Source organism: Haplochromis burtoni, unplaced genomic scaffold (assembly GCF_018398535.1).
Source record: "Haplochromis burtoni strain Fernald_Lab_line unplaced genomic scaffold, NCSU_Asbu1 Contig_253, whole genome shotgun sequence".
In the NCBI taxonomy this organism is placed as follows: domain Eukaryota; kingdom Metazoa; phylum Chordata; class Actinopteri; order Cichliformes; family Cichlidae; genus Haplochromis; species Haplochromis burtoni.
This window is the reverse complement of record NW_024582614.1, coordinates 461,736-487,184: the sequence shown is the minus strand read 5'-3', so window position 1 is coordinate 487,184 and position 25,449 is coordinate 461,736. Positions and strand designations below refer to the sequence as shown.

At 41.4% G+C, this 25,449-nt stretch overlaps 2 protein-coding genes across 2 annotated transcripts; both read right to left on the bottom strand.

Moving 5' to 3' along the window:
• Positions 1–669: 669 nt before the first annotated feature.
• On the bottom strand, positions 670–7,514 carry soul5l (heme-binding protein soul5, like). Its single transcript, XM_005938462.3, has 7 exons — positions 7,309–7,514; positions 6,400–6,459; positions 4,647–4,728; positions 4,426–4,546; positions 4,202–4,341; positions 3,031–3,194; positions 670–2,837 (listed from the first exon to the last, which is right to left on the bottom strand). Coding segments are annotated over exons 1-7 (1,059 nt in total). The 5' UTR covers positions 7,311–7,514; the 3' UTR covers positions 670–2,347.
• A 1,532-nt stretch (positions 7,515–9,046) lies between these two features.
• On the bottom strand, positions 9,047–19,149 carry LOC102293227 (protein GPR108). The gene is made up of 18 exons (XM_005938463.3): positions 18,586–19,149; positions 18,204–18,323; positions 16,086–16,136; positions 15,817–15,905; positions 15,649–15,719; positions 14,610–14,755; positions 14,459–14,521; positions 14,268–14,369; positions 14,057–14,190; positions 12,960–13,035; positions 12,794–12,867; positions 12,589–12,706; positions 12,383–12,513; positions 11,980–12,023; positions 11,850–11,899; positions 11,533–11,616; positions 11,112–11,233; positions 9,047–10,626 (listed from the first exon to the last, which is right to left on the bottom strand). Exons 1-18 carry the CDS (start codon positions 18,679–18,681, stop codon positions 10,539–10,541), a joined length of 1,659 nt encoding a protein of 552 aa, XP_005938525.1. The 5' UTR covers positions 18,682–19,149; the 3' UTR covers positions 9,047–10,538.
• Between the last annotated feature and the right edge of the window lie 6,300 nt (positions 19,150–25,449).

Here is a 25,449-nt window from a genome sequence, read left to right as displayed (position 1 = left end):
TGTGACCTCATCTTACTGAGAAGACAAGATCATTTTATATAACTGACCTAAAGTTTCTTATTGGCTCTTTTAGAGCCTCGCTATTGGCTAGGCCAGGCATTAGCAACCTTCAGCTTCAAATGCGCTGTTGTGGCCCCTTCCAAATGAAGGGAGAAAAAGATCAGCAATCTCGGGTAACAAGGATGTTACATGTAATTAGGACAGGATAGATTAATGTACATGTATTAATGATACATAGTAATGTATAAATAGGCTTACGGTTACAGTACAGTGGCTCGTGAGCTGCAGGTTGCCAACCTCAGTGCTTGGCTTTGACGTGGGAATCACCAAACACCCCATGATATGATATTATCACAATACATTGCTAACGATATAATACTATTCTCATTCATTCATAAAATTCTCATTCACTGCTTATTTTCCTCCACAAATATTGACAAAGTTGCTACAGGGCTGCAGGTGCGCTCCAGCCTTGCTTTTATATAGGTTTTGACCCATTTCTCCTGGTTGCAAGGGAGATGCCGTTCCATGTGAACAGAACCAGAATACATGTGGGAGACCATTTGGGTCGATTCCCCTTCAGTTGTGCTCACTGACAAATGAATAAAAGGAAAATTGAACATTTTAGTCAGTGGAGTCCAGACCATCAGCAACAAAATGAGTCCAACATGAGTTCATGTTTATTTTATTGCATCTTCATCAGAAACAGAATGTATATATATTGTGTATATATACAGCATGTAGCTCGGAGATGCATCAATAGAGGATGTAATTCATTAACATGTCAATTTTATTGCGTTGGTTTAATCAACTGGGATTCTTTGAGATCTTTGGAGCAGTCTTACTGCAGTTGGTTGAAACTGTAGGTCACACTTAAGCAGACGGTTTGCAAAGCAGTGCCACTGCTGGGCTAAAAGCTAAACGGAGAGAACCCACACAGACATGGCTACAGCAACGTGGTTGTGGAGTGATTTTCTAGAGAAAATATGACTAATCAAGATTTTACATGAGGGCAGACTGAACTTCTTAATTTCTACACAGTGCTAAATTACATTAAATATAACAATTTCCTTTACAGATAAACACAGTTTTAACTTTCAGTATTTCTTACCAAGACGTTTACATCCTTGATGGCTGAAACACTGATCTCCTACTCCCTAAGACACACACAGAGCTAAATAGCTGCTTACGTTAACATAATGATAGTGACTTTCTTCTTTACTGATAAAGATGTGGCATATTATTATTATTAGCCGTTACCACTCTTGTTGTATCACCCTTGCTTACAGTACCATGTACTATATGGACATGTATAGAGATTACCAGAAATACACTAACTGGCCGCTTCAGTAGTTCCACCTTGTCAGAACCAAGATTGCTCAGAGAGTTTGAGACGTAGCACTGCTCTACAGCAACCCCTAGTGGTGAGAAACACTTCTGACCACTTTAAAGTAACAGAACATACAAAACATTTCTTATTTTTGGTCAAGTTTAGCAGGGAAAGTAATTTTAAAGGTTTTGAAACATTAATCGAAAAACTAAAGGCCAGAGCCAAGGAGTCCAGTTTTACTTTCAACAACCATACTGTTCAGGTATAAATGTTGAAATTTGATTACTCTATTAATTCCCATAACATACTGGTTAAATGTATTGCAAAGGAAAGGAAGGTATTTTTGGTAAATATTTAATTGCACATATCTAAGTTTGGAGCTGACAAATCATATGGCTGCAGTTTTGGGGGTTCTTCTGGGCCAACATACTGGAAAGAAAAGTGAAATACAAAGTCATAATCTGGGAACTGTTTGTATTATTAGTTAGTGTCTAAGATTGCAAGAAAGATCCCAATGAAAATGCAAAATGAATATGTTGCCACATACATGACAAAAGTGATGAAGAAGTTGAACGCATGAACTTTTAGAAAGTTGCACCCAGGCAGTAAATATTAAGAACTTCAGTGTGAAACTGAGCATTGAGATAATTAAGTCTGGCCTATTAATTCGTTCCAGCATTTCATCTATCAACCAGCACAATAACTCAGATTACTAACCTTCTAACTAATACATAGATTTCACTTAAATCTACGCTGGAGCGGTGGGATAAGATTGGAATGACAAAGTGGAAGTGCACGTGATCAGTGATTCGAGAAGCTGCAGGTGCAAAGCTGCGATAGAACACACAGTTAAACACTCGGTGCCATAAGTAGGGGTATAGTGAGAAAAGGAGGAAAAGGAGAGGAACAGCAGGTCTGTCTGTCACACGCAGACTCAAGCACCTCCACTGTTTGCTTTCTGTTTAGATTACATAGAAATATATCTGGAAAAGCTGCTTGAATCACATCTGACTGCTGCTAATGAGCATCGTTTGGCTCGACCACAGGCTCAGTGTCGGCCGGTGTCTCCTCGGGGCTGGTAGCCACGCTGTTCGACAGAGTGGTGCCAGACTGGGGCTCCAGCGACGGGCTCACAGAGGTGGGATCGGAGGAGTTGGATGCCGGTTCCAGCAGGTTCTGGGTGGACGTTTGGGGATTGCTGAATGCAGCTTGAGCAGGCAGATCAGATGGAGAACTGGGTGGAGTGTTTGATGGGGACAGAATGGGTGTGTCAGAGGGCATCTGTGAGGTGGAGTTGGACGTGGTGTTTGAGGACAGGTCGGAGGGAGTGAGTGAGGGGGAATCAGAGAGGCTGTCTGGGAGAGGCTCGAAGGGCAAGTCTGTGGGAGAGTTGGTGGGAGTCGGACGGGGTGTGTGCGCAGGTGTCGGCTCGTGTGGATCTGAGCAAACTGGCTCGCCCTCGGCCACGTACCACACCTCGTTGTGCCTGTTCAACAGCTTCAAGGGGCTACGCACAAGAAACGAAGAAGAGACATGAACATAAGAGTTGGAAGTAGGCGACGATGCCTTGTGCAGCAGTACAAGTCCAGATAATACTGTTTAATGAGTGCACAACATGGACTAGAGCAAAAAGAACCACATGATGACACAGTCATGAGTGATTCCCTCAAAGAAAATTAGAAATGAGACATGCGTAGCACCTGTCATAGCCGACTCCGTAGTGATAGCTGTGGTTGTACGAAGCTCGAACTCTGGTTAGCTCTTTGGTCAGCAGGTGGGCGTGAAGCCTGGAGGTGACCGACAGCATCCAGCCTCCGTAACTCCTCACGTACACGTCCATCTCTGGCATCTCAGTGAAATACAGCTGTGCGATGGATGCAGAGAAGAATCCAGCACAGTGAAATACATGTGGAAAACAAAGTGGAAGGGCAGCAGAGTAGCTTTAGATATAGATATATAATAGAAACTCTTACACTTATATACAATTTGATCTTTTTATTTGTGGGATCAACTAGAGAAATTTTGCACGATACACTGTTCAAAATAATTACACTGGGCCTTAAAAAGCCTCCCATGTCCTCAAGAGCTGTGGAACTAAGACGACCATCTGCTGTCACTGACAGCACACAGAGTCGATAGTTTAAAAATAAACTGCTTGAAACAAGTGTGTTGATCATTGTAACGTTATACACACACTACCTGGAAGCCTTAGTAGGAACACCTTGCTTATACTGCGCCCCAATTCTTTCTGGCACAGAAGTATCCCCCACACATAACCACCACCCTAAACCACTGACACAGGGGGGGATGGATCCATGTGTTCGTGTTTTTTTACAACAAACATCTGAATGTTACAGCAGAAATGGAGACTGATCAGATCAGAGATCAGATCAGTGTCCATTTGTTAGCTGACAGGAATGGCACTTCAGGTGTGGTCTTGTGTTGCTATAGCACATCTGCTTCAAGATTCAGTGTGACGTACATTCAGAGATGCTCTTCTGAAAACCTTGATTGTAACAAGCGGTTATTTAAGTTACTGTTGCCTTCCTGTCAGCTTGAAGTAGTCTGGCTCACTTAAATTCGGATGCCATCTCTACATGCTTACACGCATGAGTTCCTGCCATGTGATTGGCTGATTCGTCTGTTAAGAATCAGAAAACACAGAGAGCACTGGCGCCTTGCTGACTCAGCACTATGCATTTCTATTCTGCTGAGTGAGAGCAGCAGCAGGGCCAGCCGCACTAAGTACCGCGCACTCGTCAATGATCTCTATTGATCTGAAAGCTGAAAATCACTGATTGAATTACACAGTTACCGGCAGGATAAACAGCATTTGACCTCAGTAGAGGCAAGGGCAATTCGAGGGCTTACCTTGTCATTAGTGGGTGCTGGAGGGTTGTCCTGATAGGCTGACGGCAGTGGGAAGTTGAGCGTGTAGATAGCAGGCTCCCACATCTTGGTCTTCTCTGGGATCTTGACCAGGACAGGAGCGGTCATGTCCATCTGGACACCTGAATGACCACCGTCATCATCATTCCAAACACTGATGCACTTCATCAAAGCTCAATTTGACCTCCTGTATATCGACTTCTTACCTCCTTCGTTGCTTCCGGTAATATACTGGAAGAGTCTCCTGAAAGCCATGGCCGCACCCACTCCCATGAAATAGGCTTCAGCATCTGTTGACACCCAGCGAGTGGGGCTGTAGTGCCGCACCTGGACACGAACGCGCACAAGCACACGGTATGTGAGAAATACGAGCTTGACAAGTCGGAAACGCGTGTTGCACTGCTGGCTGCTGAGAGCTTTCACTCACTTCATATTCATCCGTTTGGCAGATCAGCTCATATTCCAGACATTCCTTTGACTCTGTGCAGTAGCTGCTGTTGGTACTGGGTCTGCAACAAGAAGACTGATAAATTACATTAATTGTCCAGCAGCGCTACGTGGTCAGAAAAAGTCAGGTTCATAAAGAAACTGGGGATGAATTCAGCTGACTTGTGCCTACTATGAAGCTCCATAAACATTCAATGTACAGGATGGGCCATTTATATGGATACACCATAATAACATGGGAATGGTTGGTGATATTAAAGTCCTGTTTGTGGCACATTAGTATATGTGAGGGGGCAAACTCCTCAAGATGGGTGGTGACCATGGTGGCCATTTAGAAGTCGGCCATCTTGGATACAACTTTTGTTTTTTCAATAGGAAGAGGGCCATGTGACACATCAAACTTATTGGTAATGTCACAAGAAAAACAATGGTGTGCTTGGTTTCAACGTAACTTTATTCTTTCATGAGTTATTTACAAGTTTCTCTTTGTTCACAGCCATTGACATGTCGAAGAGGTTAACACGTGAGGAGCGGATCGAAATTGTGTTGATATCTGGTGAACGCAGTAACCGGGTCATTGCAGCAGATTTCAATGCAAGACACCCTACGAGACCACCCATCTCCCATGCTACAGTTAGCAAACTGCTTGCTAAGTTTCGTGAAACTGGTTCAGTGTTGGATTTGCCAAAATGTGGACGCAAGAAAACTGTCACTAATGAAGAAACATCAGTGGCTGTCCTAGCTTCATTCAGCAAGAGCCCACAGCGTAGCACTCGCCGCATGTCACTGGAGAGTGGCATTAGTCGAACATCCCTTCGGCGGATATTAGCTACTCACAAATGGCACCCTTACAAACTCCAGCTACTGCAGCATCTCAACGAGGATGACCCAGATCGGCGCACAGAATTTGCAGAATGGGCAAAACAAAAATTGGAACAGGACCCTCAGTTCACGCAGAAGATTTTGTTCAGTGATGAGGCAAACTTTTATGTGAATGGTGAAGTTAACAAACAAAACCACCGCTATTGGTCTGACACTAACCCACATTGGATGGATCCCTCCAAGACTGTTGGAACAACAAAAGTGATGGTTTGGTGTGGTATATGGGGTACAACGATAGTGGGTCCATTCTTCATCAATGGAAACCTCAAGGCCACTGGATATTTGAAATTGCTACATGATGATGTGTTTCCCTCTTTATGCACTGAAGCTGGCACGTTCCCTGAGTTTTTCCAGCAAGATGGTGCACCACCACATTATGGGTGCCAGGTCCGAGCATTCCTAGATGAACAGTTTCCTGGAAAGTGGATTGGTCATCGTGGGCCAGTTGAATGGCCCCTAAGGTCTCCCGATCTGACCCCCTTAGACTTTTATCTTTGGGGTCATCTGAAGGCAATTGTCTATGGTGTGAAGATACGAGATGTGCAGCACCTGAAACTACGGATACTGGATGCCTGTGGTGGCATTTCTCCTGCGGTGTTGCTATCAGTGTGTGAAGAGTGGGAGAAGAAGGTTGCATTGACAATCCAACACAATGGGCAGCACATTGAACACATTTTATAAGTGGTCAGAAACTTGTAAATAACTGATAAAAAGAATAAAGTTTCCTCCTTGAGAGGACACAAACCTCCACTTTAAAGCCATGTTTGAAAACCATAGTGTGGAACTGAAACCGGAACATTTCAGTGCCATTACAGGTTTGTAATGCAATCTGCATGAAGCGTTCCACCTACCCAACACTGCCTTCAGCTGAGACCACAAGGGCCAGAATAGCAAAGATTGAGATGAAAGCCCTGTGGGAGGACACACAAGGCAATGATGTTTGCAAATGATTTACATAACAAAGAGGAAAAAGTCTCATGAGTATCAAAGAATCATTTGATGGGAAACAACTAAGAGAACTGTCTGTGTACAAGTTAAAAGAGTGATGAAGAAAGACAAACAGCATTAATGATTTTGTAGCGAAAGGATGTTGTGTGGGTAGAATAACTCTACAGTTTCTCTAAATAATCAAAGGACTGCTGTTCTAAAATGAAAGACAATGATAACGACAGATTTTTTTTTTTTTGTTTTTTTAAAAGGTGCTAGACTGCAGAAATCGGAGTTGGCCTGCTGTGCTGCATCCCGGCGTGTTTGCACTGCGGAGGTGAAACAGGACACGTTTTCCTGCCTCAGTGCGACGCAAACAGGGAGAGAGCGAAGGAATCTGCTGCATCATCAGGCTGGGTCTTTTCTAAATCAATCCAAAGGCATTTCGAGGTCAAGGAAGAACCGGGATCGGCAGCTCATCGCATCCCGCTGTGATCACAACCTGTTCAGATCCTAATTTTATTCCAACTTTACAAAAAAGGCGTTAAAGAGGAAGGGCGTTTCACAGATACAGGTGATGTAGTAACCGGGCGGACTGTGTCCAAATGAGCTCATCGGTGATCTTCATTGTTTATTATTATTATTAACACTGATGTATTAGAGCAGCTTGAAAATGCATTTTCCTGCAGCCGATAAACGATGACGCAAACAAATCAACTTTACCTGTGCGCAACGCCGCAAAAACTCCTGCAAAATAACAGTCAACTACTATCACAAACATCACCATCACCGAACGGTTTCTTAAACTAGAAGATACTCGAGATGATACTTACATGGTCGCGACCCCGCGTGCTTCTATAAGTGTCCACCTGCCAGGGGAGCGCAGGGAGGCGCGGTGTGAGGAGACTGCAGTCTGATGCTGGATGCACTGCGGAGTGACTGCAGTGAGCACCGGCGTCTGCCTGCAGCTCGCAGAACGGAGGGGCGGAGCAGCCTCGAGACTGCCAACTGTATCCCGTTTCTGGGTTTTTTTCCGCTTCGAAATTTTCCATTAGTAATGAATCACTGCCTGCTGTGCAAGCAAGGGTTAAAGTGAGGATGGAGATCCCACATGTATACTGCTCTACAGCAAGGGTGACAAACTTAAGGCCCGGGGCCCAGAATCTTCCGGCAAAGACTCCAATCCGGCCCACTCGGTTTTTGGAAAATATATACACTGGCATGCTAGATTTTGTACTTTTAACTTTATTCACATTAGCTTTACAGCTTTGCCTACAGATGGACACATCCCCCATTGACAATGACAGGAAACAGTGCTTATAGTGTTTGTTTTTTTCAATTTACACCATATATTTTTAAACATTAGGCCAACAGTAACAAAAAAAAATAAACAGGACATCTTTACACTGACAGAAAGGACGTTTGACTGGTCCGGCCCACTGCTCCCAGAGTGTGCTCCACATTAAATGACTGCCATTCTTGCTGTACAAAATGTTGCACAAAAAAAAAAAAAAAAAAAAAAATGTAATTGTGTGTGCATACTAAGCTGAAGGTGATATAATTCCTTGGGTTGCTTCATTTATAAAATAGCGTACTAGTTTACATTTACATTATTAACTAGTTTGTTTTACATGGATGGGTTCATTTTTGCAACTTTGCCCAAGAAATCTGCTTAATTTAGGTAATTTCCCACTGCAGGAACTCTTCGAATGAACCTCAGGAGGAAGTCAGAGAGCAGGGTCTGGTGTTTAACAAGTGTTTAGTTCTATCTAACTACTAAGTTAAGAAAAAAGAAGGTATTCCTAACTTGCATTGATTTTTCGCCTTCATTGAGATCTAATGTGTTTTCAAAGTTTTCCCTTACATTTTCAAGCATTTAGGTGCATTTAGGCATGAAAGCATCGTCAAGATGACCTGCTGAAAGTCCAACAAAGCATTGAACTCTTTGGACCCCTTGGTGGCAACTGAGCATCAGTTAAACACCACAGCCTACCTGAGTACTGTTGCTGACCAGGTCAATACCTTTCTGACCAGATGGTATGCATCTTCTGATTGCCGTTTCCAGCAGGATAATACAAAATGTCACAAAGCTCAGATAATCTCAAACTTTTTTCTTGAACATGAAGTCACTGTACTTAAAGAACTACATGATGTGAAGCACGAGAGTACCATAAATCACCTTTAAAGTTGAGGCAGATGTAATTTAAATAAACAGATGGGCAGGAAAGGTTTGGCGGCTGTCATGCAAAACCTGCTCAGTAGTTACTTTACATATCATGTAAATGAAGAAACAGCAGGTCAGACCCTCAACATGTTGTAAGCATCACAATCAGCTGACTCATGCAGAGTACTGTGCAGACAGCAGCTGAATGTGTGGGCCTCTGAAGGAGCTCCGTCAAGTCGGTGCCCCTTTACCAGGCACAGGAGGAGCCAAAGCTCAGGGCAAATGTGACTCCTTCTGCAGGTTCCCCACTTTTCTTCATGCTTGGAGCACAATTCTTTTCCCATCTTGATTATTTTAGTGCAAGCTATGCAGTTTAAAACCACAAAAATGACATATACATAACAGTGTAATCGGAGAACTTTGCAGAACTTTATTGTGACAGCTGATACAGACACCAAACAGCTCTCTGTAACAATTAAAAAAATGTTTTCACTGAAACTAAAGTGAACTTCACCCACTGCTAAATCCTTCCCTCCAAGGTACTGGGGTCATCCCTGCACCGAGTGATAGGTGTAAAATCTCAGTAGTCTTTCCTCATCGCCACACCTGTTTGTCTATCCAAAAAGAGGGAAAAAAATCTGATTGAACCCGAACTGTCTAAAGCCCTCCACAAAGCCTCCCTGCACTGCTCAGCAAAGTGTTATGTGCCTCCTTTTGTGTCAGCAGTCTTATTTACAAATGGCCATCCACCCGGTTTGGCTGCACACACATTGCTGATCTTTTCAAAACCTAATATCAAACCAATAATTCATAAAATAAGCTTCACATCAAGAGCAAAAAGGTAAAACCAAAAGCAGGCAAATTCAAAAATGATCAGTTAGGTCACTTCTCTGCCCAGTTGGCACAGCAATGCCAAACGAGAGATGGGGGGGAGGGGTTGTAAAGAACAAGGCCGTCATTGAAAACACAGAGGGCAAACTTCTCTGCTTATTTTAGAGAAAAAAAACTGTTCATCTGCCTACATCTTCACATGTCACCATATTGGTTGTATTCACAGAGGTGTACTGGAGTTGTCCTCAAACCACTAAAGCACTAAATTACAGCAGCAGTCCAAGTGACGGGCTGGGAGGAACGCTTAAGTCTCCAACATCAACAATAATACTGAAATATAACATTTCAATATGTAATAAGTCAATCTATATTGAAATATACAACTTCTTGTTAACCATATATTTCAATATACAAATCATACATGTAAGAGGAAAAAAAAAACCTACGGTACTGTGTGGTGATAAAGTGGGATTTTTATGACCTGTGAACAATGGGAATGAAACACGAGACGGATGCTTAAATTTGAAATATACTGATTAGCCTTTCACCTGAGTATGGGCTATTGTCACTGGGGTGGGGAGGCGGGGGTAGCCAAATCCTGTGTCGTCTCACTTTCACTCACACACAAAACACACTCTGCACAGAAATAGTTACAGCTAAGAGGCTCGCAGAAGTACAGTTTTAAATAGCTGCTATAAACACACTCAAAAGCAAGTGTCTAAAAAAAATTATCTTTGGAGGGGGAGAGAGAAATGAAACATACAGAACATCAGAGCTCCTTTTCATATCTCCACCCGTCCATGTGGTTGTATCTCAGTACCTCTCAGTTTTTAGGTGGAGCATTTAAGGGAAACAGAGAGCGTCCAATAAGTTAGTCCGTTTCTTTTTTTTTTTTTTTTGCTTTTGCATAGCCAGACAGTGGGCACAACCACTGCAACCACAGAAAGAGTTTCAATGGGAGAGCTGTCACTGGAAGTGGGGAGCCTTGGTCCGTGTGTGTGTGTACCCCTTTCTGTCAGCTGGCCTCGGGATGTTTAGTTGGCCGCTCCCAAAGATGCAGCTTCCTGCTCACAAGGTGGACTCTTTCTGGCGATCGCGTCCGTTGGACGTCTTCTTGACTTTGGAAATGCCCTCGAGTGCACCTGACTCAGTCACTCTGGACACAAACAGAAGAGCAGCAGCACTTTTAATGGCAAACACTTTCTCAACCTTCATCTTAGTTCAGTCGGAATTATTAAATCTTATGGAAATCACAGAAAAACAAACACTTAGCCACACATTACCCACACAAGCCTCCTCCTTATGTGATGGGACTAAATAGACAGTCAGCACCACTAGAATAGTTTCAGCTCTTTCAGCACTATCACTCATAAAGTAATGTTTTCTTCAATATTTATTTATGATCACACCGCACACATGCTATGCTATATCATAGTGTTTTCACTTTGTGTTAATGAGGACAAAAAACCAAATCTGAATAAAAGACTCATACGGAGATTTGGCTACTTCAACCATACTTTGAAGACATGCTACTTTCTATAACTTCTCCAAGTATAAATTAATCAGGTAGAGTAAGAACTCAGTAACAGGATAAGTTATTTAAATGCCAGGTGTGGGCTCATACAGACGTGTCACGCTTACACTTCATCATTCTCGACGTCGTCCTCGTCCTGGGGAAGCTGGAGATAGGGGTTATTGGATGCTGGGCGAAACTTGTAGCCCGTCAACACAAAGAAGATGAGAGTCGACACCTCCACCAGAAACTGAAGAAGAAACAGTGCGTTTAATAACAGACAGGAGAAAGTGTCTTAACACTGTCCACAACATCCGGAAAATTTCTTTGCAAACAAATAAGTAGCACAAGGCCTTTTTAACATATGCGCTGTTTCACATTCTTCAAGCAACACTAATATCCCATCAGGCCTCAGAGGGGAATACAGTGCTCTTTAATAAAGGGCTTTAAATAAGTAATGTGCTGGCAGATTTATACCAGCTCACATCAGGCAAGTATTGCCAGTCATTGTTGATTCAGAGAGCTGTAGCTGCACCGTCATCGTCTTACCTCATAGCACCACTGCCACTGGAAAGGCATAGTGAATTTGAGCAGAATGGCTATGATCCTTGTAAAGTAGATGTAACACACGATCTAAAATGACAGAAAACATTTCAGTAAGAACTCTTTAAATTTGCACGGTTAAACAAACAAAAAAATCAATCACACTAAAATCTTCCTTTTCCTCAGGATTAATTTTGCTTTGCTAAAAAAAAAAAAACATTGTCAGAGGCAAGTTTTCAGTGTAACTGGTAAATCTATTACTGGTCCGATTGTTCAGATGAATGGAGGGTCACAGAACAACAGCAAAATACTGGCCTTCTTACCATCACATAATAATGGCGGAAGAGCTTGAGCTTCTCCAAATTCATGGCAGCTGAAAGAAACATGCACCAAGTTAAACACAGAACAAAACCTCTCCACCTATTAAAGCCCTGTAGTTGCAGCAGGACTCACCTTTGCCATCGGTGCTAGAAGCCTCTTGTAGGTGACGGATTGACCTTTAAAGACAGAGACGTGTTATACAATGAATCTGCTATTTGGGGCAAACTTGCATGCATGCACCATGTAACACAAAGTTCATTTCGAATTACAAGAAACTACTTATCTCTTGTTTCATAACTTCAAACTGAAAATTTTCATGACTGTTTCATCAAGTAGGCAGGGCTGGACGGCAATGCTTTTGGTCCCCTCTCATTTTTTTCATGAAGTTGAATTATTCTGGGCGTTCTACTCTATCAAACATGCTCCACTTTCCCATACTGATCCTCTTATCCCAGAAATCTTAGTAACTTTAAACACTAGCCCCCAAAACTAATTTGGGACTAAAATGTAATTCAATAACAGATATCACACTGACCACACAACAGGGAAAAGGATGGCTCCACAGCAGATAAGGTCCACCAGAAAGAGGATCTCCTTCCACACGTAGTACTCGCTGGAGCCCTCCTCTGTAGACTCGATGATGATGTATGCGACGTTAGCCAGGACCTGCAGCACGACCGGCGAGCCATCAAAGCAAATACACATAAAAATCACCCAAACACCATTTGATTTGCTGCTCACCTGCAGAGGAATGACGATCATGAAGATCTTCTTCTCCTTGTCGGACAGGATGTATTTCACGAAAGCCCAGCCAGTACCAATCAGCGCCAGTGTGATGAACAGGAGCGCCCCCTTTAGCCTGGGAAGGATACAAACATTTTTTGTGTGTAATACAAATCAAATACAACCTAGGCTAAGACGCCGATTCTGCTGAGGTTCTGCTTACAGGTGTGTTATATAATACATGATGGCCCAGCCCTCAATAGGATGCCCCTCAGTGTTGATGAAGTAATAGTTGATCTGAGAGAGACGGGGACAGAGGCAGAATTCAGTGAGTCTCTTTTTATGAGAGGATTCAAACTCAGACTGTGCTGTGGTGGTGATGCACTTACACTGTGGAAAACCAGTGACATGGACTTTGTGAAGGCTAGCGCTGCCATCAGCCAGTGGATCTTGAATACACTGTAACTGCAAACAAGCACAGAAGAGAGATGTTTAAACACTGCAGGAAATGCTTTTATTCCTACTGCTTAAGGTTCATCCAAATAATTAGTTATGATGTAAATTTTAGTCAAGCAATTGAAAATGTTGGGCAAATGCTTTGGGGCAGGATACTGTATGACCTCTGCAGCTCAGTTTTGTTAGTCTGTCTTTTTTTTTTGGGAATGCAAACCTGTTAGCTAAGCTCGAGCCATGTCAGCACAGAAAACCATCTTTAATAAATCCAGCAGTTCATGGGGTCGCATGTTTTTATTCTGTAACTCAATTTTCCTTCTTTCTTCCTTATTTTCTGGGCTATGAGCACTTCCAGAGCAACAGTAAGCCACAGCAGAACACTGTGTCAGAGCTATAGCTGCCAAGTTGGCTAAAGGACAACACGTTTTAGTAAATCACTCACTGTAAACCTGCTTTATGTTCCTTTAGTGGGAAGGCTGCAGCATCTATGGGCATGTCTGTAGAGTCCTGCGGGGCACTAGTGGGATCTAGAGGAAGGCCAGTGGTAGCTAGTGCTCTTTCACTGTCATGATTGGAGCAAATACTTCAGATATCTTCTTAAAAAATGTATTTGGGCTGCGTTGTCAAGTATGATGTGTCAAAGAAGCCAAAGTCTTTTTTTTTTTAAACGTTATAAACTAAAAGTTCCTTGTAGTGAGTGTGAAGTACTTGAAGTTACTCAACACCCACTGTAAAACAGTGACTGTGCCACAGTCTTCCACTGAGGTGTGAACAGGATCCTATGCTTAATGATCTAATTAGTGTCAATTAGCAAATATTGTCATGCTTCATGTTAGAGTGATTATAACAATAAACACTACAAACTGTGTTCACTTTAGTATGGGGTCATATGAGCCAGTGGCCCTAACCGTATTCTTCCATCATACACTTTGTAGCAAAGGCTTCCCAGATTATGCAAGTGATTTTTTTTTTTTTTTAATTTCCAATCCTGCAAAACAGTGTGGTTCACTATTACTTCATTGTGCCCGTGTACCTGTGCTTCATGAGATTGTACACCCAGACCAGAGCAGCAATGAAGAAAACTCCAGCCATATAAAGATAAAGGCGAGGCAGAGGGATTTCTGCTGCAGAGAGGAAGCCATGGGGATTCTTCTCCGTCACTTCAACCTGTGATGCACGCAACATGGTAAGCAGACACACGCACGTGAGTGTGCATTTTATAAACTCAAAAATACTCAACTCACTGCAAACGAGTAGGGCTCGTTAAATCCCGGATCGCTGTTTCGACAGTAGTGGAACTTCAAGCTGTACAGGCCCTCCGCCTCTGAGCCAAACCGTATGCGGAACTGTTAAGAGAAAGAGGAAACACTTCCTGTCAGAGACGATCCTGCCCTTAAACATGCCTGAGCATACTGGATAAGGAGGATTTTCTTACACTGAAGCTGTAGATGCTGCCGTTTTTTTCCAAATCTAAAGTCACATGGTGGCGACTGCTTAGCTAAAATGAAATACAGCGTAGAAATTAATTTTGGGATTAAAATCAAACTAAAAATAGACCAAAATAACAAAAAACAAGAAAAACATACATTGAACGTCCCTGTCACGTTAACAGCTTCAGGGTTCTGCACAGCCTGCTCTGGTTTCTTGTCATCGCTCCGTTTGTCTTGGTGCTCCGCTGACTTATCCTGATTTTTTGATTGTTGTTCTGAATCACGTTTGACTTTCTCCTGATCTACAGAGCACAAGTGCAGATGCCAGGCACAAAGGTAGAAATTTTGTTTATTCCGAGCATTCTATACACAGGTGGATGCTTTCATATCAAGAAAACAAAAACAAAGGCAAAGTCGAATGAAAACAAAGGACAGTATAATAGCAAAGCCTCTTTCCACTAGTACCTACTTGACTCGGCTTAGGCTTGTAGTACCAGGTACTTTTTTTTAGTGCCTACTCAGCCGGAGTTCCACACAAATCAGAGGTGATCCAAAAATGATGTTAACAGACTGCATAACACCGATTGGTTAGTCAGTGATGTCAGTGTTTGAGTCGTGAGAGCGTCTTGTTCACAAAAATCAACACTATGGTCCCAGACTGTGACAAAAAGCCACACGCTGAATAGTAGCTATACAAATCGCTTCGACGCCCGCCATTGTTGTGCCGTTTGTTCCACATATAAATGACGTAACAGCACTTTCAGCCACGTTGTTATGAAGATCCCACGCACATTGGTTGACACTCGACTGTGATGGCAAATGACCAAAACAGAGTCGAGTTGAGCAGAGTAAGTACTAGTGGGAAAGAGCTACAAGTGCATTTGATGAAAATCCTTACACTGTGTAAAATATATCAGAGACTATGAAATTATCTTACATTTGACATATTATGTAAATACCATAAACAAACACTTCTTAAGACCTGCTCCTTTATCACAAAAACAGAAGAACCTTGATGAATACATCTGAGTTACTCTTCTCTTTATCAAAAAATAAATAAAGACAAGCCTTTAATAGAACACTTTAAATAGAATTGTTTTTGGGGTGGGATAGAAATTTAAAGTGTACTTTGTTTAAATGATGCCACTGAAGGAAGCAAAATCCAAATTTTGGTATTTGTGTGGCCAACACTAACCTTTATCTGCTTCAACCTTTTCCTTCGCAATCAGTATGTTGTCTTGTTTATTCACAGCATTCACACTGACGCTACACAAACACAAATTATACAGTTAGCCTCCACACACTGAGCTGCCGACGGCACTGTAACAAACATTTCTGAATATTAGTGCTGAAACATCCACACCTTTGGTTCTTGATATTAATGAGAAAATGAATGAGAGGCTCGGCATTGGTCGAATTTTGAGTGAGCAGACATTTCTTCAAATCCTCTGCCTAGAGGGGGAAACGTCACACAAACACTCACTCAACACCTGTATTCATAATAACAAAAGTTTCATAAGTGCATTTCAACAAAAGGCCGTCCGTGTCCTACATGATTGCACAACTGATTTTGAAAGGTCTGAAAATAATGATGTACAATTCTAACAGAAATATTTATGATGATGTACTTACTGTGTAGGACAAGACTCCATTATCACGCGATCTGGACAGGCTGAACCCAACCTTAAGAAAGTGGGATTACGTTAATCAGTAGGGTTAAAAGCAGCTGATTCAAATCTCTATTTATTTTATAACACATATTTTATCACACTAACTCAATCTGCAAGTTTTTACTGTCAAATCAGCTCTTAAAACATGACACTTGACACCATCGCAAACACAAGACCAAAGGTTGATGAGCTCACTGCTGCTGCTTCATGACTTTTGTGTCAGGTTAGCCCGACTCACTGTTGTTTCGAGCACTCCACTACATTACTTCAGCGGTCACACTGCTTACAGTGCACTCGAATGTTTAACAACAACTGTCTAGGAAGAGAGGCTTATTAAAGGCAATGTTCATGCATACTTTCATTGTATGTTTTTTCCCTATATTTAAAAAAAAAAAAAAAAAACAAAAAAAAAAAAAAACAAAAAAAAAAAAAAAAACAAAAAATGTCAGCGACGTAGTAGCTCATCTGAACCATGAATAGTCACAATTAACAGGCTGTTCCCCACAAAACAGCACATTTTGTTGAGACCTTGCAGCTGAGTAATTCAGGTGAAGACCCATTAGATGATCGTTGCGTGATGGTTTGATTAAATCCTGATTAATACTGTAGGAGAAGTGGCCGTTCTAATGAAATGTGAATAACTGGATGGATTTCATTTATGTTTTAGCTCATTAGTCCTTCAGTCTGATGAATTATTGGGGAAAATAAATAAATAAAATTTGAAAAAAGGTCAGATTGAATCCTTTTGTTTTAAATGAACTATTAGCCTGATAACTGGTTCTGAGACCAATTTTGTTGTCTGTTTATTTTGTTTCTATTCATTATTTTTGCTTCTGTACCAAGATAAATAGAAATCTTTGCTAAAAAGATGTTCTGGGCTGTGAGGTCAGTCTCCTGATAATGAATATGCAAATTCTCATAACCACTGATCTTTGGCCTTCATGAGTGGTGCTAGTTTCAGTCATTGTGCAAATGTACTGTTTATAAAGTTGGGAAACCTGGAGTCAGCTGACACTGAAGAAGTCACTTGGATGAGTGACGAAACAGTTTTCTCAGTGAAAACGCTACATCCAGATGAGCAGAATTAAGCTTTTAGGTAAACCTAACAAACACTTTACACACTGTATAAAATATACAAAAATAGAAGAAAATATTGCCACATTACATAGAGAATCCACAAAATAACAACACAAATATGTTAGCTGGGCCAAAAATACTTCATTAACTCTGTCTGCAGCCTAATCGAGTCAAGATATTAATTCTTTAACAAGCAGTTAACAAACATATAGTTTCCCTTCAAAGCCTCAGTGTTAAAAAATTTTTTTTAATTAATTAAACCTGTTGATGATTATAATTTGCTGTCCATTTACACAAAATGGACAGCGACTGTGGGTTTGATTATGGATCTGCTACGGTGAACCTGTTTATTAAAACCCAAGAGGCTGTACAATTATTAACAAAAACTGAAAAATTCCACAGATAAAGTAACGCAAACTCAGAGCCTTCATTTCCAATCACGCATTAATTTTCAGTCTCTGTCCAAAAGGCATATTTTGAGTGAAATTCTTAGTAACAAAGATGAAGAAAATGTTCTTTTCATTCAACTTTTGTTTTAGTTTGACCACATATGATAAGTTTCATGGGTCTTTACAGGACTGCTAGTTGTTTTTTTTGTGTTTTTTTTCATATTCAAAGTCAAACAACTGTTGACGCACCTGTCCCGAATTACAGATGTGGATTTACATTTATGGAGAGGCTGGAGAACATTTTGACATAGTTGTATTCAAATGTGGCCTCAGATTTAAAGGTTTTATGCAAACAAATGATGAATAGAAATGGAATGGCACATCTGTAATAGATGTGCCATTTCATATTAATATATAAAACCGTACATCTAACGGTACTGCCTGGTACAACATTACCTCTAGCTTGAATTTGTTCCTGCTTTTTTTATTATTATTATTATTATTTTCTTTCTTTTTGTAACTCAATTCTATCGTTTTGAAGAACACAATGCCACCTGTTGAAAAGAAAGGTAAATGAACCACCGCATATAACCAAACACACACACCGGACTTACTGGGTACTTGCTGAAGTCCACTTGAGTCTCCGGGACTTGCAGTGAATGCAGGTGGACATCCAGAGTTCCGTTAGCGTAGAAGCCAAAGTCGTTGAGGTCGATGGTGTGGCGAATTTCATTCTGGTTGTAAGAACAAACAAGTAGAGCTCAGCTGTTGTGGTTCAGTCAGTAAACATGTCTCCTAAGACTCAGATTTAAGAAGCTTTGGTAGCTTTTCTCGTGCGCCCATAACAAAACCCAACGCGACATTATGTTTGGACCGTCCTCTGCCATTAGAATGAATTACAACATACGAATTGAGTAGTAAGACGCTCGACGGGAGCAGAGGAAAACAACACGCCATTAGCTCCCGAGCTAGCGCTGTCATAATTTGTTGCCTTACCGTCAATGTAAGCTTGTGTATTCTCGCTTCGCACCCAGGCAGAAGTAATATGAATAAAAATCCAGCCACAAAGCAGACTCTGTGCCCCACCGCCATCGCTGACTCGCTAGCGGTAACTAGCTGCTAATACTAGGGAGCGTCAATCCTTCCAGGTGGCTAAATAACAAGCTAGATAGCAGACTTGAATGTAAACCAGGTCAAATGCGAGAGGTAGAATCTTTCAGCTTAGCTTTCCGGCTCTTAAACGGCGTCGTTTACTATCAAACTACAACCATGTATCTTGTTTTCGAATTCCTTTCTGCTGTCATCGCTTAAGGTAACAGCTAGCTTGTAGGCGTCACGATCTGACTTCCTGGTCTGGTGTCAAGAACAAAACGTTGATTAAGGTGCGGACAAGAGCGTCAGCTGCTGCGGGCTAACACCCGCTACAGTGCCACAGCCGAGATATAGACAACACTCTGCGCAAGCAACCGGAGCAATGTAGGCTTTAAAACTGCCCACCCGTACAACCCGCTTTTCTGTACTAATTTTGTGTCAGAAAACGATAAATGTTGTTCAAGGATCTGACTACACCTTATATGAATTGTCCTAGATTTTGATCACGTGGTTCAGCCCTGACACTAAGCTTCCGGCTAAAATGAGTTCACGTGATTAGAATGACCCTCCACGTCGGATACAGTCTCTCTGTGTTGTTACGTTGCGGAGATGAACTTTTGACACGTGGAGCTTTTGTTGTTTCAGACATTCAAACTACGAGTTTACGTTTTGTTGTCTCACTCAACAAATGCTCTATATTCTCTGTACACGTTATTAGTATTGTCCACAAATCGCGATTATTGTTCAAACAAGATCATTTTTATAGCCCCTCTGATGACATGGTCCAAAAAATAAATAAATTGTGGCCACAAAATACTACTTCGTGCCGTCGAAATAGTATAACGTGCCCACGAAATACTTATTTGTGGCCACGAGAAAAAAAAGTCACTAAGGGGGTCTTAAAACTCGCTAAATATAGCGAAAAAGAACAAGTTGGCAACAAGTTATTGTGGAAAGAAAGTATACCCTCTGTCTTAGTCTGACTGTTGGGGGATTTTCTGGGACTTCCAGTCATGAGAAGCTTATTTGCAGCTGTCTTGAATATTTTTTTCACCTGGGAATAAACTTTCTCACTGTAATATGATGAGTTTCAAATTATTTGGAAATAACTAATAACCCTTTAAAGATTGATGGATAGAGGCTGCTAAGATGTCCAGATGTATTTTTAATATATCCTGAGATTTAAAATTGTGAAAATGAATGCGGGTGTAATTTCTTTTTCACACAACAGTAAATCTACAACAACTGACTAAACAACTGATGTATTATCACCATTATAGCTGAACTTGTATGTGACTCCTGCTTTTAGTTGTTGCTGTTGTTTGGCTGGGTGTAGACTCCCCCCTGGTGGGGGACTCCAGGCCTTGAGAGCCGGTGTGCTGCAGGTTTTAGATGTGTCCTTGATCCAAACAGCTGATTTAAATTGCTAATATGGCCTCAATATATCTTGAAGTTCTCCAGAGGCCTGGTAATGAACTAATCATTTGATTCAGATGTGTTAACCCAGAGTGATATCTAAAACCTGCAGGACACTGGGCCTTGAGTTCCCCACCCCTGGTCTACACCAACTCCTGAGGTACACATCTGGCTCTTTAGCAGCTCGGTGCTCATCGGCTCTTTGCTATTCGTGTCATTCTGGTGCTTGGGCCTGAGCAGGTATAATGGTTCAGTAATATAGATAACTGATTGTATATTATTCAATTCTTTTTACATTGTAATTTGATTATCTTTTAAAATAATTTGACCAACTTTAATTAAAAAAAATAAATACATTTTTTTACAGCCATTTACACCAGTTTTTCTTGATCTACTGTTTATGTCTTGTCCAAGTGCTGCTCTGCACACAGCAACATGTGCACACACACACCAGCCAGCAGTCTATGGTGAGAGGTTTGCTGCAGTCAGACAGCTTGATGAAGTGTGTGGAGGCCAAAGAGAAAGAAAACCATTTCCTGGATGGTGATATGTGAACAGGAGAGATCAGCAAATTTATAGAGATGCTCGATAGAGACTTGCTTATTATCACAGTCTTAATTCCTCTGGGAGAAGTAAGGGTAATATTTGATATTCCTATTTCTGTAACAATCACACTTATGAAAATACACAAAATTACGATAAAGCACATGTGCTGACCACAGAGTGAAACTTCCCACAAGAATGATGCATGGAATTTTCTATTGATTCTATTGATGTCAGTAGATTGGGGATTGTGGTCAACAGATTTAGTTTCAATTCAAGTACCTAATCGTAGCCTCAGTGATTATATAGGACAAACATGTCTTAGTCAGCCAAGAGTAATTAAAAACATTACATTTACACTGTAACCCATGGCAACCAAGGTTTGAGGTGAGGAGGAAGAGGATGATATTTTATTATGACGCCGGTGGTGTTGTCGCTTTTTATTTCCTTGGGGAACTTCTCGTCTTACAATAAAACAAAGGTATGATCCTTCATATCTTGAGTCCAATGGCACAGACATGAATTTAAATGGCACAACTTCTCTTCTTCTCCACCTTTGGGGTGCAACATATGTATCCGGTCTTCAGCTACAGATGAAATCCAACTAGTCAGAAGGAAGATGTCCGTCTCGGCCACCATATACAAAGGAAACATGCCGGCTTCCACAAACCGGCGCACAAACTTATGTATTTTTAATAGATTGATTGTAAGTTCATGTGAGTGCATCAGTTTGTTGGAAGATGTAACCACTATGTATGTTTATGAGTACAATATCAAGAAGTGGATGACACGGAAACATCAAAAACACAGCTTTACCTGCTGACCTCAGATGAAAGTACGAGCAACTCCTGACACGTTTACATACACAGCTTAACAGGCCTGATTTAATCTGAACATTTCAGAGTTTGTTGAAACAGCAAAGCACAGGTGGACATTTGTACGTGTTACAACAGATAAATCACAGGAATAAAGATTAAAATGAATAGTGGCTCAATACCATTCAGGCTTTATTTTCAGGGTTCTGGGATATAACTCATGCTGTTTCATGATAAAGGAGGATAAAGAACCCTAAATGACCCTGTGTGTTTGTTATACAGTCGACTCCCGGTAGTCGTGGTGATTTGGGACCACAACTGCCGCGAATACTTGAGAACCCCTCTAAAAACGCTTATAACTGCCTATTTTAATAGTTCAAACACCAAATATATCTTAAGCTAAAACACTTTATATGATTTCAAAGTCATCTTACAATATTGCCCTTAAAATATTTGGCTTACAGCTACGCGTGAACACTTCTACAACTGTAAGAGTGTTCACGAATACCTGACAGGGGTCGACTGTATTACCATCGGTAATTAGTTGTTACTGTTGCCTGAACAATTATGTCAAGCAATATGTCTGCTGTAAAAGTAGCCTGTTGGTAGCAAAAAAAACATGAATATGCCCGTACGTGTAAGTGTCTCTCTTTGTTACTCCCTCCCGGGATTTACTTTTTTAAAATCAGACTTTAATGACTGCAAATTGTAAACAGAGTACATTCGTGGTTCTGGAGTATATTCTTTACATGGCATCATATGTAGCTGTAACAATTACTGGCATCATTAGAAGACCTTAGATATGCCGTGCATTTCTGTGTTGAAAGGAACATGTGATTGCACCGTGTAAGCTACATGAAAACATCCAGCAGATGGACTGCATGAGAAGATCCTCATCCATCACAGGGCTGACACAGCTCATAACTCGGCCTTATTCAGAATCACCAGTTAACATTAATTTCATTTCATGTAAAGGAAAGAAATAATTACAAACTATATTGTGCCCTCCGCTTTAATCTCCATTGAGATTATTTTTGGTAGAAGTTTATATTCATAGGTGCGGTGCTGCTACCGGTGACCGTGGGGGCAAAAACCACTCCTCCCTGCTGAGCCAACATCGTGGCTCCAGCGGTAGGATTTAAAGTAGAGGATCCAGAGGATGCAGCTGCTCTGCCCTCTACAGCTGAAAGGACAAAGAAGCAGAGAATCAGTGATAATGTCTGCACAGAGGCAGACCACAAACAGATTGTCAGTTACAGGTGAGTTTAAGAAACTCTGCATTCACCGCACCTTCAAACTTGCCCTCTAAGTCATCTGCGATGTTGTTGACATTCATTTTCCTCAGGATCGCGACAGAGACTTTCACAGCCCTCGCTTCACCGTAGCTGTCTATCATACAACTCACAGTGTCCATACGGTCTTGGCCCTCGAGTTTGCTCTTTGGAATTGGTTTGCAGCTGTCCACGATCTTCATGGCGAGGTACCACTTAAAATGTTTATACTCATCATTAGTCAGGTCTTGCAGTTTTTCTAAGAGCAGCTCTGGGACCAGCATGTCTGCTCACTGAACAAACGAGAGAGAGAGAAAATGAGCTCTGTTTCTTTTAAATAAATACTTCTTTCATTCCTTTATGGGCTTAGTTGATCAGAAAATTCATGTCTGTAACTATCTGTCGATTTTAAAGTATATTACACCACATTCAGTTTGTTCAAGATGATCTATAAAACAACAATAAGGCATTTAAGTGTCACTGCCCCCATTATCATAAAAATAATAGGAATACTTAAAAGTGTTGTGCAGTTAACTCCTCGGTTAATGCTTGCTTAGCTTAGAATATTGAACTTTTAAATATTATAAAGAAAAAACATGTGAGTGTAACTTTTCTGGTGTAAATCTTCTGTATTTTTAAGGTTCTGTGAACACAACAGAGACTACTACAATAAGTCCACCAAGAAAATCCTTTGCAAATCTGATGTGTGCATGGAATAAAACATTTATTTATTATGTTGTTTTTAAATATGGTTTTTACTTTCTGCTTTTATTCAAAGGATGTTTTGAAAAAGTCTACGAGGAACCAAAGTTGTACTCAACAGTGTGATCACATTTTTATATGTATGCTATATGCTAGCCCCAAACCCTCTGGCTCTCTTCCAGTGTCTCCTCGGTCCTCTCTTCCTCCCGCCAACCAGTTGCATCAGGTGACTTCCCCTCCCTGAACATGGGCTCAAATGAATGTAAATAAATCTGAAGGACTAGTTTAAAACACTGAAGCTAGTCGTGCAGTAGTTTCATTTTTCGTCGCTGTGTTTAGTGGGATCGCAGACAACGAGGAAGTAAATCAGCGTCACCACGTCAGTGAATTGCTAATACAACTTCTAAAACCTGCTAATGAACCACATCTGGATCTGGATCATACATCGGTCACTATATGCTCTCAATGTCTGCGTTCGTTCACATCCGATGTAAAGCTGCACACAGACAGAGCGAAAGTAAACAACAAGAAAGTCAAGTTCAAGTCTCCGTCATCCTTTCTAGCTCCTCCCGTTTCCTTTTGTATCGCAGCGCACAGACGTTATTAAACCTCCAAAGATGTGCATTTTAACTTTGGGGAACTTTATGAATCAAAGAACTTACCTCGTCACTGACCCGCCGATATAGCACCAAGCAAAGGATGTAAAGAAAATGGCGCAAACGAGTGCTTTCGGTTTCAAACCCTTTCTGCGAAACCTACAGGACTACGTCAGGAGTGACTACTCAACACGTAGTGAACGTATTATGACTTATGAGATAATGTGTGCACAGCCGTACTTGGTCAAGATACAACTAGTTTATATATAATCCCGTTGTGTTTATACGTCTTATGTCTATAGTCACATAAACGGAACATTTTGTCCTCCTTGTGATTCTGCCGGTAAAAAACAGCTGCTGTACAGATGTGCCTGAGCAACTGAGGGGTTGGCTGGTACATTGTAGTGATGTGTCGGTCACGAACGAAATGGCTCTTAGAGCCGGGTCTTTGATGTGAACGACGCGAGCCGGCTCCTTATCGCGAGCCGGCTCCTTATCGCGAGCCCTGGGTTCTTTTTTTCTTTCTCTCGCCCTCTCTCTTCCACTTTTTTTCCGCTTCACTCCGCATGAGCCTTGTGCTTTGCGCTGGGAAGAGGGGGGAGGGGCGGTAGTGTAGTAGTGGCCGGTAATAAACCAATCCTCATGAAGAACAGTGCTCTTTAATGAATTCAGCACAGACTAACATCGAAGAGGTAGCAGTGACGCACATCAGTTATCAGCTAGCCATCTAACTGTATTCTATCTCTAAACCTTTACCGACTCCGCTTTACTCTTATTTTGCGACACCACTCTCTAGTGGTGCAATATGATATAAACATTACAGAACACAACATCTCCTCTCTCTTTAGAAAAAGAGTTCACCAAATAGCGTAGTACAGAAATAAAGTAATTCACTGTTTAGCAAACCAAACATACACCGGTGAACTTAAATGTTGCAATAGTTATAACATCAGAATACTACAACTAGAAAAGCTAAATAAGCCTGAAATTGTGAAATAAAAAGAAATTATTCCAGTTTTTCCATTACAATTTTTTCTTAGTGCATTGGTGGCAGGAAATCAGTTCTTCTTAAACCCAAAATAGAACAAGTAATGACATTTCTCTAATGTCCTTTTTCAAGCAACCTATTATGGTACAATATAGTCTTTGTGCCAACGAGGCTTATACTTGACGCGGGGCAGTCTTCTGGCAGTAGCTGAGCCAGTCTGGGTGTGGTGCAACCTAGCAGTGTCAGCGTTCTTTTCAGTCACTGGGCGACAGCGTGCTAGATGAGTGGCATTCCAAATCTTTCCATTACTCAGCAAGAAGCCATTCAAGCCTTTGGCCTTTGTTACTGTTACAGGAGGGGTAAATCTGGGATGTCCTTTAGGGACATGGTGGGGTTTCCTTATCCTCACACTCTCTCCTGGTAGAAAAGAAGGTTTC

What these genes read in the sequence shown, in the direction of transcription:
- LOC102293227 (XM_005938463.3), bottom strand. Translation starts at nt 18,681, where the DNA reads ATGGCGGTGGGGCACAGAGTCTGCTTTGTGGCTGGATTTTTATTCATA. An exon ending in AAAGGTTGAAGCAGATAAAG is followed by an intron (nt 14,756 to 15,648) that starts GTTAGTGTTGGC and finishes TGTGCTCTGTAG; the next exon opens with ATCAGGAGAAAGTCAAACGT. An exon ending in TGTCACTGGTTTTCCACAGT is followed by an intron (nt 12,868 to 12,959) that starts GTAAGTGCATCA and finishes CGTCTCTCTCAG; the next exon opens with ATCAACTATTACTTCATCAA.
- soul5l (XM_005938462.3), bottom strand. An exon ending in GCCAAACGGATGAATATGAA is followed by an intron (nt 4,547 to 4,646) that starts GTGAGTGAAAGC and finishes GTTCGTGTCCAG; the next exon opens with GTGCGGCACTACAGCCCCAC. An exon ending in CAGCACCCACTAATGACAAG is followed by an intron (nt 3,195 to 4,201) that starts GTAAGCCCTCGA and finishes TCCATCGCACAG; the next exon opens with CTGTATTTCACTGAGATGCC.